At 31.2% G+C, this 13,652-nt stretch overlaps 2 protein-coding genes across 2 annotated transcripts in view; one reads left to right on the top strand and one right to left on the bottom strand.

Moving 5' to 3' along the window:
- Positions 1–673: 673 nt before the first annotated feature.
- On the bottom strand, positions 674–10,317 carry LOC145294006 (ubiquitin-like FUBI-ribosomal protein eS30 fusion protein). The gene is made up of 5 exons (XM_080140962.1): positions 10,270–10,317; positions 6,897–6,980; positions 6,242–6,380; positions 1,183–1,238; positions 674–854 (listed from the first exon to the last, which is right to left on the bottom strand). The coding sequence occupies exons 2-5, from the start codon at positions 6,969–6,971 to the stop codon at positions 729–731; spliced, it is 396 nt and encodes a 131-aa protein (XP_079997088.1). The 5' UTR covers positions 6,972–6,980; positions 10,270–10,317; the 3' UTR covers positions 674–728.
- Positions 10,318–10,408: 91 nt separating this feature from the next.
- LOC145294005 (E3 ubiquitin-protein ligase RNF8-like) overlaps positions 10,409–13,652 on the top strand; it is a 41,642-nt gene continuing 38,398 nt past the window's right edge. The window contains exon 1 of the mRNA XM_080140961.1: positions 10,409–10,543. Coding sequence (XP_079997087.1) covers positions 10,421–10,543 — 123 coding nt within the window. The 5' untranslated portion in view covers positions 10,409–10,420. The remainder of the gene's footprint in view (positions 10,544–13,652) is intronic.

The following is a 13,652-nucleotide window of genomic DNA, read 5'->3' as shown; positions in this document are numbered from 1 at the left end:
TATATTAATGAACCAGTAAAACAAATTTATAGATTACTTTAACTGAATTTTTATATTTGCGAACAAAATCCTCACATGTTAAAAACACTGGTTTATTTGGCACTTGTACAGTTTAATCAAGACATTAAAAAAAAAAAAAAAAAAAAAAAAAAAAGTGAAAATATTGAAGAAAAAAAAGAAAAAAACATGAATAAAAGTGAAATTTTTTTTTCTGGGGAACTTCATTCCATAACGGATACATACAATTCAAACTTTGATATTTTTCATTTTAATGTCTTGATTAAGCTGTACAAGTACCGTTTATATCAATAAATTTAAGAGCATTAAGTGTCAGGTTTTTTTTTTTTTTTTTTTTTTTTTTTTTTTTAAGTCTCACAAGAAGATATTAGAAAATTAATAAGGAGGCAGAGGCTGATATTTTGAAAGAAAGTAGACACTATACTTTCTGATCGCAACCCCAGTTTATATTAATAGTTTAAAAGTTTAAATGCCATACAATTGCATAAACTAAAGCATGTTTTTACAGTTTATGTACAACCGAAATTGAGCTCAAGTAATGTGAACCAAATAATGCTATTAATTGCCTGAGAGTCAATGTCCTTAAATCAAATGAACTGCAGGTTTAAAGGATTTAGAAGCAATGCAAAGTTATTAAAAAGAAAAACGAGAAAAATAGATTTACATGGTTGCTTTATTGATACTTAAAAACTCTTTCCATCACAAATAGCTTATGAATTGGCGTTAGGTCCTCGCCTTCGACCAAATCCAGCAACAACATTGACAAATCGTCTGTTGTATTGCATGCGTCTCTTGGCACGGCCAGTCTTCTGTTTTTTCTTCTCTTGTTTCTCGACCTGAAATCAGAAAAGTTTTGTTTTTTTTACAAACTCATTTTATTCAGTGAATAAAAAAAATTAAATAAAATAAATAAATAAAATAAAAAAATTGCCTTCGGGTCAAGATCAAAGCGTAGTATCTGTTCTTCAGATGCTGCACTTCAATTTCTTGTTCTGCCAGTGGAGGAAAAATCCTTTATGACTGAGACAATTATTTTTGTTCCTTTTATCCACATTAAAAAAAAAAGGACCATGGTATCTGTCCCATGGAGAGGTATTGTAAATAGAATTTTTTTTTTTTATATATATAATTTTGAAGCTCAATATTACAAGGGATTTTACTTACCTTTGGAGTTTGTCCTTTTACTTTACCAGCACGGGCCAAAGAACCATGGACTTTACCTGTTGGTGAGAAGAATGTCCAAATTAAGGATCGTTTTCTGGATTTTTTTGTTTAATTTTACATTTCAACCATTTTTTTTTTTTTTTTTTTTTGCATTAAAAGATTTCATGTCTTTATATAAAACATGAAATTTTAAATAGTTTTTATTTCAGGTCTTAATTTTAAAAACAAAGTTTGTTCAATTGACAGGAAATGTCTTTTTCTTCAAATAAAAGAAAAAAGCATTTCTAAATTTAAATTGAGAAATGTCCAAAAAAAAAAAAAAAAGACTAGAGCTGCTCAGATAGGTTGCCCCTACCCTAATTGCACAAAATGGTCCATTGCTTTAATGTAATTACATTTTGAATGTTTTTGACCTTTAAACAATATGAAAAAAATCCCAAACTTTTTGCTGGAAAAACCCATTTGCTCCTAAGTTATTCAAGAATTTATGCCAATCTATTATTATCGGGTTCAATTGTCTATCATGAAAAACTGTTTTAAAACAAAACAGCATTTTATCTGTTCTTCAACAATGTTGATCAAACACTACTTCTCTTAAATAAATTAGCCCCCCCCCCATCTATTTGTTATTAAAAATGTTGTCCTTATTCATGTTAATCCTTAGCCAAGAAAAAAAATAAAGCTTACATATAAGCATTTATTTTATGTAAAAAAGAAAACGTTCCCATGATGGGGATAGTATAAAACACATTGTAAAAGGCAACCATGTAACAAGGCACAGAAACATACTTTAGAACAGAAAGAACTGTAGTAATCAGTGGTGCTTGATAATACTTTATATTTAAACACCCCAAGTAGGGTATGTCGATTTTGGAATTATGACTACGTCTATGCAGAGAAAGACGTTAAATAATCCCCCCCTCCAAAACTTGGTTTTAGCAAATGAATTTAAACCTTGTAAAAGAAATTCAATATGCTGACTTTATGCCAGTGTTAAATGAAAAAAATAAGTCATTAACGCTGCTTTTTGAAGAAAATATTATCAATAAATTTTTTGTTCTATATTATTTTCAGATAACTAAATGAGCACTGATAAAGTAAACACTGCAAAATATTTCACTTAAAATAAATTGAACAACTAAAATTTTTTACCAGGTAATTTTTTTCATCTACAGACACCTTATCAATTTAGTTTACATTTTTTTTTTTTTAACAAGAGCTTACTACAAATATAAATTTTTTTTTTTTTTTTTTTGCATTTTGTCTTAGCAAACTTAAATTAAGGAAACCCAAGGAATATCTTCATATATTTGATATTTAATAATTATTTTTAAAGACATTTTTCTTCGGACTATTTGTGAGCAAATTACTTAACTTTTGTTAGGTAAATAAAACCAGTATTTTTTCAGTTATCTGCACTTAGGATATCATTTTAAACCATTATTTTTTAAAAATAGAATTTAAATTAAATTTAATATATCTTTTTATTAAATTATTAGGTAAAAGTACAGAATAGTTATAAAACACCAGGTTAATAGATTTCTAAATCACATTCCTGCATAAACACAATAAATGTATAAGTACCTATCATATTTGCCCATTTTTTCTTATTTCATTTTTAATATGCAACTTCCTTTGTTTAATTTCTTACAATATAAATATTTTTTGGAGTACTTTTCTAAAAATGAGTCAGAAACAAATTATTTCTACATGCAGTAACGATACAACAAAATTTGCAGATCCACCTTCTCCATTAAACACAACAGAACCCCTTACTCTTTGTCAAGTTATTCAATATAGCTATATGAAGAATTCTCACCCAACTTTAATTTGCCCATAGTAACTGAATTGTGGATTGTGCATGGATTGCAGAACGCATGCTTTTAAAAAAGTCAAGCAAATAAATAGAAAATTATTTTCAGTTGCCGAAAAGGTTCTGGTAAAAAAACCTTGATAAATTGTTCAACATTTCATTTTGTTTGTGTGAATTGCCAATTGCAATGACAAAAATGTTAAATGCAGAAAAGGAAATTATCAGACAAAGGACAGTCTGTACCTGTTGTATTAAATGAAAGGATTTATTTTTTTGTTTTTATTATTTTATTAAAAATCTCAATATCATACACATGTTAAAATTTGATGAATTTCTATATTTGCATTTTATGTAAACCAATGCGAAAAGAAACCCTTGCAATTTTTATTTTTATGTAAAATAAGATGAGAGTGGATTAGAATAAACATTTGTCTAATTTTATACTTCAGGTTTCTCTGGAAGAGGGAGAGTATTTGAAGGACCAAAAGGCAATTTTCAGATTTGACCTATCGATAAAGCTGCAGTGGCAAAATCTAAAGTTAATGGAGTTAGGAGAAAGAATTTCTTGGATAAATCCGAAATTGACATGGAGAAAAAAAGGAAAAAAAAAATAATAATTCCCATCAAAAGATTAAAAATCTTGTATGTATTGGTGTTGATGAAAAACAGACTATTTTACAAAACAATTGTGGATGAAAATGAGTTCAAAAGTCAAAGAAAAGCTAAGGGTCAAAAACACGTTTTGACATTCATAAATAGATGGGATGTGGTAGTAAGGGAGAGTATCTTGCATATAAAGTGATACCTACTGCTCGAGCAACCAGTGCTGTTCTAACAGTTGAAGTTATGTTTTAGAACAGTATAGATACGCTAAAAGCCGTTCTTTTAGATAAAACCACAAATAATGGATGCAAATCCGGACTGGTTACATCTTTAGAGAATAAACTAAATAGGAAAATACATACTATTGGTTGTTCCCTACACTAGAATGAGCTTTCTTTTTAGGCATTATTTAAATCCATTGATGCAACTGCAAAAAGCCCAACGTCATTCACAGAAAATTGTGTGGCAACAATCGCCATAATTTGCCTCAAATTAACTTTTTATCAGTAAGTAGTCCTCTAGATAGTATTTACACTAGTCTAACAAAACGGTGATCTCACTGGGGATCAAAAACTACTTTTTGAGTATGCTGCTGAGATTTCAAGAGGTAAAGTAGACCTTACACATGCAGAATGGAAGATCAGACCTTTAAAACAGGTAAGATGGCTTTACTTTGGCCATCAGATTGTGTTTATGGACCAGAAAAATTTCTTAGAACTAACCAATAAAATGCATAACCTGATTATATTTATTATAGAGGGATATGCAGTTAGCTGGTTTGAAATTAAAATAGTTAATTCCATAAACAGCAATTATATACAGGGTGTTCAAAAATTTTAGTAGTTTCGGGTTTTAAAATGATTCAGTACATAATAAAAAAAAAAAAGCCTCTAGAAATTCAAGGAACTGTATTAATATTAAATTTAATGGTTTTTGCCCTTTTGCCAGAGAATATTTTGTTCTTAATGTTAAAATCAGATAAACTTGAAATGAGAACAGAAGCTATCGATAAAATTTTAGCCATTAGGTAAGTAAACATTTACCCAAAACTGATCAAACTGTATACATCGATTTATATGTCCATTATTAATTAGCATTTTAATTTCATAAGAAAAATAAAAGTTGTGTTCATTTGTTAAAGTCAATTAAATAAATTGATTTGCCTTTTATTTTTCAGTGAAAAAAAATCTACGAATAAAATTTGAAGATTTACATTGGACACATTTGATAGACCTTTCCAAAATGGAGTTTCAGAGCCATTTACTGAAGGATTATCTGATGATGAACTTTGAGAATTATTGACGAATAGCAGAAAGCAAAAGTTACTGGTTTGCCTGCACATTTGCAAAGTGTGGAAAGGGCCGTAAAATTAACATCTGAAGCCTGCCAATCAGTCTATAGACTTGAAGCAAGACACACTTGCCTAAGTTTTATGCTGTGAAATGAGGCCATTTTATTTTTGCTTCCAAGGGTTCATATAAGCAGAATTTTGACAGAGCAAAAAGTTATATTTTCTACTTTGCAGAAACAGAGAACTCACTAATAGTAAATATGTGCAGTATTTTATGTTAAAACTTTTTTTTTTTTTTTTTTTAATTAATAAAAAATTCCATTCTTTTTACAGCTATAATACAATAAAAATGCAGTGTTTCAGAAATTATGGCGGGAGGGGAGAGAATAAGTTTGAATATTTAGCATTTCAGTTATCCTATTTAAATTCATTAAAAATAAACACTCCTTGTTAGGACTGAAATTGCAAAATACTAAATTTCACATAAATCTTAATTCCGTGTATCAAAGACGATTTTTAAAATCTAATGGATCATATAACGGCTGATGTTAGTTTTTTTTTTTAATGCCTATGTGTGTGTGCAACTTTCTGTGGCAACATTAGATTAAAAGTCAACTTACCCTAACCCCCAGCAGTCACAAACTTCATGCTCCTCTTCACTAGAACTGGAGACTAAATTGTTTATCATAATTTATACAGATACCAAGGAACAGTTCCTGTACTTGTATTTGGAGCAAAAAGTCCATTCTGGCAAGTGTATTTACAAACACTTATACTCGTTTAGCATGGATGGTAAACATAAAATGCTATAGTTTTTTTTTTTTTTTTTTTTTATTGCATTTTCACCACAGACAAGGCACAGTGCCACTTTGATGTAGGGGGCAACTATATAGGGAGTTGAGCAGCAAGTTGTCTTTACATTACACTTGAACTTCTGCATGTCAGTACAGTTGAGGAAGCAGGAACCCGGCAGGAAATTTCAAAGTCTAGCAGTTCTGGGGAAGAAATTATTAGAGTAGAAGGCTTTCTGACATCTTCACTGTATAGGGGATAGGATTTAACTGCTCGTCTGATTTGCCGGGGGTATTTACGTCTCGGAGGTACCAAGGCTTGTAGTACAGAGCATCTATCATTAAAATACTTGTAAAACATGCAGAGAGATGCAGCATTTAGATGGGAGAGAGGCTGAAGCAAACCTGGCTGACAGTTCGGGACCTATTAGGTTGGCGACTATCTTTGGGGTCGTATATTACACATTTATCAAGCAAAAAATACAAATTGACATAGGATTACCATATTAGACCACCCTTATCCAATATCAAAGTATGTTAAGGTAATATGGCACCACTTACCTCCAAGCATTCTGATTTCCATGTGAAGAGTATTCTGGTCATCCAACTGGTTGACACAGAAGTCATCACCAAGAGGAGAGCCATTGAAGGTCAGTACTTGTTGAGAAGCATCAAAACCACCACGAGCTTGCAACAAATTCTAAAAGAAATTAAAGACGAATATTCATAAAAGCAAAAGATGTAAAGAAGCAAAAGATGTAAAGAAGCAAAAGATGTAAAGAAGCAAAAGATGTAAAGAAGCAAAAGATGTAAAGAAGCAAAAGATGTAAAGAAGCAAAAGATGTAAAGAAGCAAAAGATGTAAAGAAGCAAAAGATGTAAAGAAGCAAAAGATGTAAAGAAGCAAAAGATGTAAAGAAGCAAAAGATGTAAAGAAGCAAAAGATGTAAAGAAGCAAAAGATGTAAAGAAGCAAAAGATGTAAAGAAGCAAAAGATGTAAAGAAGCAAAAGATGTAAAGAAGCAAAAGATGTAAAGAAGCAAAAGATGTAAAGAAGCAAAAGATGTAAAGAAGCAAAAGATGTAAAGAAGCAAAAGATGTAAAGAAGCAAAAGATGTAAAGAAGCAAAAGATGTAAAGAAGCAAAAGATGTAAAGAAGCAAAAGATGTAAAGAAGCAAAAGATGTAAAGAAAGAAAGAAGGGAAGTTGCAACAAACCTTGATCTCTTGTATGGTTTCATTACCCGAAAGGGTAAATGTCAGGGTCTCGTTAGCTTTAACAAACAGCTGCATTTTGAATTTCTGAAATAAGATTAAAATTAGATTAAAGAAAAAATTAAAAATTAGGGTATTCTAAAATTTATTTTTATTGCAATAAATAACCGGGTTTTCTTTAAATTTTATGGCTCGATGGCATCAACATAAGCAATGTAAAACTCCTAAAAAGAAAATGCAAGTTGCTGATTTGACAACCGATCAAATCTAAATCAAATTCCAATTTTTAATCAAGCTATGTTAGGTATGAACAAAAAGAAAATTGAAAACTAAAAATTCTAGGGAAAGATAACTTATAGCATCACGAGCTCTTTGTTATCTGCTTTCTGGAATGAATTTTTTTTTTTTTTTTTTTTTTTTTTTTAGGAGGTAATCGAGGTCGCTGACAACGAATCTGATAATCAAACACAGGGCAAATTTACCGTTTGCATGGTATTAATCCCGGAACCCACAAACTACTTTCCGCCATTTTACAGCTTCTGTTTACACACGCACGCGGCAGCATAAACAACGGTTGTTGAATGTGCCTTCACGTAAAGAACTACCTTTTCACATGGCATACAAATCTTTTGTGGAATATTTAGACTTATACAAAAAAGAAAAGCACACCAAGTGGGGGAGGGATGTCGGAAAGACTTTTTTTTTTTTTTTTTGTCATGTAGTTTTTAATGCGGTTTACAAAAACATAAGCAGCAAGAAGTCTTTCCTACACTTGATGTGCTTTTCTTTCCCCCCCCCCCGTATAAGTTTAAATGTTCCACAAAAGATTCGTACGCCATCTGAAAAGGTAGTTTTCTACATGAAGACAGTCTACAACCGTCGTTTATGCTGCCGCGCTCGCGCATAGCGTAAACGAAAGCTGTAAATGGTCGAAAGTAGTTCGTGGGTTCAGGAGTTAATACCATGCAAACGGTAAATTTGCTCAGAGTTTGATTATCAGATTCGTTGTCAGCGACCTCGATTACCCCTAAAAAAAAACAACAAAAAAAAAAAAACAAATTAGAGCGGTCAGTGTTTTGTTGTAAATAATAATATTTACCAGATAAGGTCTTAATACCATGAAAACTATTTTTTAAATATTTCTTCAAACTAGACTCAAATACCCTTAAAAATCAACTTTTTAAAAGTCTATAGTTGGTACTCTAACGCAAATTGACCCTTACGAAAATGGAGACGCCATTTTATTTCGAGCACTTGTCGATTAGAATTAGAGGGAGAAATCAGTATAAACTACGGCCTTAGTAGGAAAGGAGGAAGAGGAAAAAAAAAAATCAACGTTTTTCTTTATTTTCATGCGAGCATAAACGAAAGCTGTTAAATGTGCATTCGCGTACCAAACTGCTTTGTTACAATATAGTATTGGCGAAAATTTAAAATTAGACGAAAAACAAGTAGTTCTCCAAATATGAAGCCATGTAATTCTATGTTATCACGGGTGGCCATTTTGAACACGCAAGCGCGCGCACAGGGTATACGCTCGTAAAATAGTTTTTTTTTTTTTTTTTTTTTAAATTTCATGTCTTTATTGAAAGATAAAAAAAATCGAAACTTTTTAGCGAATAAACATGCCCCCCTCTCTGAGGTTGCCAGAAAGTGGGTGTTCATTTTAAGTTAAATTTACATGGAAAAGTGATCACCCACTTTTCAAAAAAAGTAATTTCTTCATATGAAAACTATTTTGCGACGGAAACGGTGTTCAGTTTCGTTTTTAGCTGCGTTATATACGAACGTGAGACGGGCCTTAATGTAAAATTTTACCAATATTTATATTGATTTTTGTTTATAATCTAGTAGATTAGTGTCTATTCGATAATTCGGTGCAAAAAATTGAAGAGACGAAAAAACAAGGTACTTATGTTACCGTGCTGAAATCATTGAAAGCCATTCTTAACATGGTTTTTTGTAACTGTTCTGTACTATACTGTACTAACAATTTAAAAAATGATATCATGAAACAAAAAGCACGATAACAAGTGTATAACCAAGTAAAATATGGGAGGGGGTACCGTTCGTATAAGTGAACCGAAATGCATTCTATATTTTCGCTCAAGATACTATAAAACTGAATTTAACTTTTAAAAAAGCACGGTTTAACTTCTGCACGAGTTAAAAAGTTAAATATTCTTATATTACGCCATCTTTGCTAGGACGACCTATTCAATTGTACTCCTTTATTAATTGCGCAGTATTTTAACTCAATGTTCAGCATGTCATAATCTAAATCGCATTTTCGAAAAATGTTTATCTGCTTCTAATCTTTTACCACCGAATGAAATATTTTCCTTTAATATATTGAACATTTGGTACTCATGCATTGCAGTGCACTTATTGATCCGTGCTGAAACATTTAAAAAGCCATTCTTAACATGGGAAGGGAGGGTGTTTTGTACCTATTCTGTACTTTAACTTTACAATTGAATAAAAAACAAACAAAAAAAACTAAAAAACTAAAAAAAAAAAAAAAAATTAAACTTGGAAATACAATGATCAGTAAGTGTATTAGCACCGAACATTTTTACTAATGTTTAAGGGAAAGAGTAAAGATAACAGATTTAAAAAAAAAAAAAAAAAAAAAAAAAGCTGTTATCGGGCGAAGAAAAAAAGGGGGGGGGGGGTTCTAATGCACTTACTGATCCGCGCTCTTTTTTAAATCGTATTTCCAAGTTTAAGTTTTTTTTTATTATTTAATTGTAAAGTACAGAATAGGTACCAAAACACCCTCTCCTCCCCATGTTATGAATGGCTTTTTAAATAACGTTATTATTTAAGCACGGATCAATAAGTGCAAGAGTACAAAAAAAAGAAAAAAAAAATTCACGGAACCAAGAAGAATCACAATATTGAAAATTTGGGAACAAAACAGAGAAAACGGAAGAAAATATTCCAACGGTGTCCATTATTATATATTGACACGAAAAGTTGCATCATTATTTTTTACACTTAAAAGAAATATACAAGAAAATATAATAGACAAAAAAGGCTTTGACGTATTCAGAAAATAGGTGAGTGTATTTTTCAAAAACGATCAAGTGGTATGATCAAGGAAGTTTTATCCTTTTAAATTTCAAACTTGTCGAGAGAGAGAAAAAAAAGGCAACTATTTACTTATAAAAAAATTAAGCACCGACCGAACACCACGTTGGCCAGTTCAGTATAAACTGGCAATTAAAAATATACGAAAAATATAGCAAATAAAAAAACTAAAAATATAACAAATTGGCTCTATAAAACTTGAAGAATTTAAATATCAGGTTCATATGAACGTAAAGAACAAATTATCCTTATTGTTTTAAAATATAAATGAGAGAAAACTTACATGTGATGTAAAGCACACAAATGGCCGACACTGAAAAGAACTACTTTTATTGCGCTTGCGTACAATTTATTTCCGGTGTTTGAAAATGTACACAGGAAATCGTGACGTTTCATTTTTGGATGAGTCAAGTACACAAAAACGTGTGACGTCGATGTTTATGTGTTTCAATGATATGTTTCAGTTTCATCATTACAGGATCATGGCGGTTGAACAGAAACAGTCTTTTCTCAAGAATATAAAAGATCCGAAAAAGAGTATATTACTCAAAGATAAGGTATTTTTTACATTTTCAACCCCCCCTTCTCCCCCATATAGATAAACATTGTGTTTATCATTACACCATTAGTACTGACTTTCTTTCCAGAAAGTTTACTCCCGGCGTTATTTTCAAACTTTCATTTTTAAATTTGCTAAAAAGTTATAGTTTGTATGTAAACAACATTGAACATTTAGTTCAATGTGTTTCAGGTTCAAATTTTGTCTCGAATTTTTTAAAGTTAAAAATTTCTGCATAATAATGTTTTTAACTCGAAAAAATATTGTTACGCATTGATAACAACAACGACAACAAAACCAGTAGTAATGCGACATTAAAACGAAATGTCAGTAAAAAAAAAAATTACTTTTAACGCTCCCGTTAATTTAACTTTTCGTAATATTGTAGATTAACACCCTCCGCTAAATCTCTCCCCCTAAATAAGATTCTACATTTTAGGCGATTACGTGTGAACACAGTAAAAAATCTGGCGGGGAAAAAAGATATATATATTCAAAACAAACATACAAAAAAAAACAAAAAAACAAATCAAACTTTTGGTGTATCACAACACGAAGATGCCATGTCCCCCAAATCATGTAAATTGATCAAATAATTGTTTTTTTTTTTTTTTTTTTTTTTTTTTTTTTTACTAAGAAAATCAAGTTTTATAACTTAACGGAAATGTTTTGATCCACCATGTTTTATAAAGGGAGACAACTCAATTCAAACTATCGAAATTAAAATCAGTCTTGTAATGAATACAATTTATGATTTAAATCGCTAAAAAATCATTAAAAATGATTTTCTCTATAAAAAATTACTGGTGCTTGTATACTTTTACCACCGCGCTATTTTATTTATTTATTTATTTTATTTTTTTTTTTTTTTCAGGAAGCTTCACGATATCTTTTATTTATTTATTGTTAGGTGGAATTGTTACAAAACGTCCACCCCATGTTAAGAATGGCTTTCAAAATAATGTTTTTCAGTACGGTGGCAAAAGTGGACACTGGACAAGTACCAAATTACTTTATTGTCATCTTCGTCCATGACGGTTACGTACATCATAAATCTTCTGCAATTCATTAGGTACTTGTACAGTTTAGTTAAAACATTAAAAAATGAAAATATCGAAAAAAAAGTTTAAATTGTATGTATCCGTTATGGAACGAAGTTCTCCGAGAAAAAAATTTCACTTAATTTCATCAAGTAGTTTTGTTTTTTTTTTACAGCGAAAAAACAATTTGTTATGATACCGAGCAAAATGTTCAATTTTTAGGAAGAAAAGCTAGTATTAAAGATGGGAAGGGATGTCAGCTCTTTAATGGGAGTTATCTCCCTTTGGCATTTCTAAAAGTCAAACAATTTTTTTTTTAAATCCCAGATGGCTTTATAACGAAGGCCACGCTTCAACGCGCTCTCATAAAAACGTGTTTTTCCGCTGTAAAAAAAAAAAAAAAAACAACCAAAAAAAACTACTTGATGAAATTAAGTGAATTTTTTTTTTTTTTTTTTTCCCCCCGGGAAACTTCGTTCCATAACGGATACATACAATTTAAACTTTTTTCGATATTTTCATTTTTTTAATGTCTTGATTAAACTGTACAAGTACCATTTATTATTATTATTATTATTTTTATTTTTTTTAATTTTTTTTTTAATAGGTTTGATTCTGAGTAGGAAAAAATATTATTTGAGAATTTGGAGTTGGGGATAAGTTTAATATATAAATTTAACATATAATTATCCCTAATTTTACGATAGTTTACTTTTTTTTCTTTTTTTTTTACCACTGACCATAAGTTTGAGTGGTAATGTCCAAAAACCACATATAAAGAAAAGTAGACCCTCCCCCCCCAAAAAAATATAAAGACGCACAGTATTTATCTTTCGAAGCAAAAAAATAAAAAAATGCTGTAAACTTTGTGGTGAATAATACATAGCTTACCTGAGTGTAGCTGCCGGAGGTGAGGATGCTCTTCCAACAATCAAGAAGAACAATAGCCTTGTGGTTATTTATACTAATAGAGTAAGATAATTGTTATAAAACCTTCCTTCTTTGTGAGTTCCTTATTCCTTTATTTTATGTTACTGTGGTTACAAGACCTGAGAAGAAGGTCGCGAAGAAGATTGTATTTTTTTCGCAACCTCACTTCAGGTTAGCTACTTTCAGTTATATGACTTTTTTTTTTCCAACAATTTGCGAAAAAAATACAACAGTTCAACACAATTTCTAACAGAACTTTGAGTCATTAGTAACAGCAATTAGTGACAGTTCTGGAAATTGTTCAATTACCCATACAAGGACATGGAGACCTCTGATACTTCAGCTGTGGCAGATTCCAGGGAGTGACACCATAACCAGATTTCCATTCTGAAGATGAAAATCAAGGGTAGGCTTCATTTGTCCCGTGGCACAGAGATTACTCCTGCTATATTTTCTGTATTCCACAGGGAAATTTTGGAATATATCAATGAAGTTGAAATCTCCATCTGCAAGTTGCAACTTTCCTGTGTCTCTGAAGAGGAAAGAGAGCTTATGGAGTCAGATTGGCTAAGTCACCAGCTGAATTTACGGAAGGAATTAGATCTCTCTCTCCTGTTACATCCTCCAGAGGCTAGTGGCTATTCAGAGCGACCTTCCCTTTCTTATACGCCTGGACCTTCTACGGATAGAGCTCATTCATCATTCACTGTTAGACTTCCTCAAGTTCAAATCACTGAATCAACGTTCAGTGGTCGTGAAATGGAAAACGATAGAATGAGTTTTTACAATTTCTTATCTCGATTTGAAAATTGTGCAGCAGGCATGGCAAATGACGCAGAAAAATTAAACTTTTTAAAATGCTCTGTCTGGGAGACCTCTGCTGCTGATTAATCACTTAAGTCAATACAAATTATCAGCAAGCACTGGCAGTATTAAAACGAGAATATTTAGATGTTAGTGACATTATTGATAAGATATTCCAAGATATTATCGGTTTCTCCCCCAAGGGGGAGAGTTCTTATGAGGATCTTGGTAGTTTCATCTGCAGAACAGCTTCCATTCTGGAAGAACTGGCCAGCTCTCTCGATCGTGATTTCTCTGAGGATGGTTCTGCAGGGGCCCGATTAATGACCAAAA

Source organism: Euprymna scolopes, chromosome 15, assembly GCF_053919585.1.
Source record: "Euprymna scolopes isolate OS-2025 chromosome 15, ASM5391958v1, whole genome shotgun sequence".
NCBI lineage: Eukaryota > Metazoa > Mollusca > Cephalopoda > Sepiida > Sepiolidae > Euprymna > Euprymna scolopes.
The sequence above is the reverse complement of the archived record's forward strand: the minus strand, read 5'-3'. Positions and strand labels throughout refer to the sequence as shown.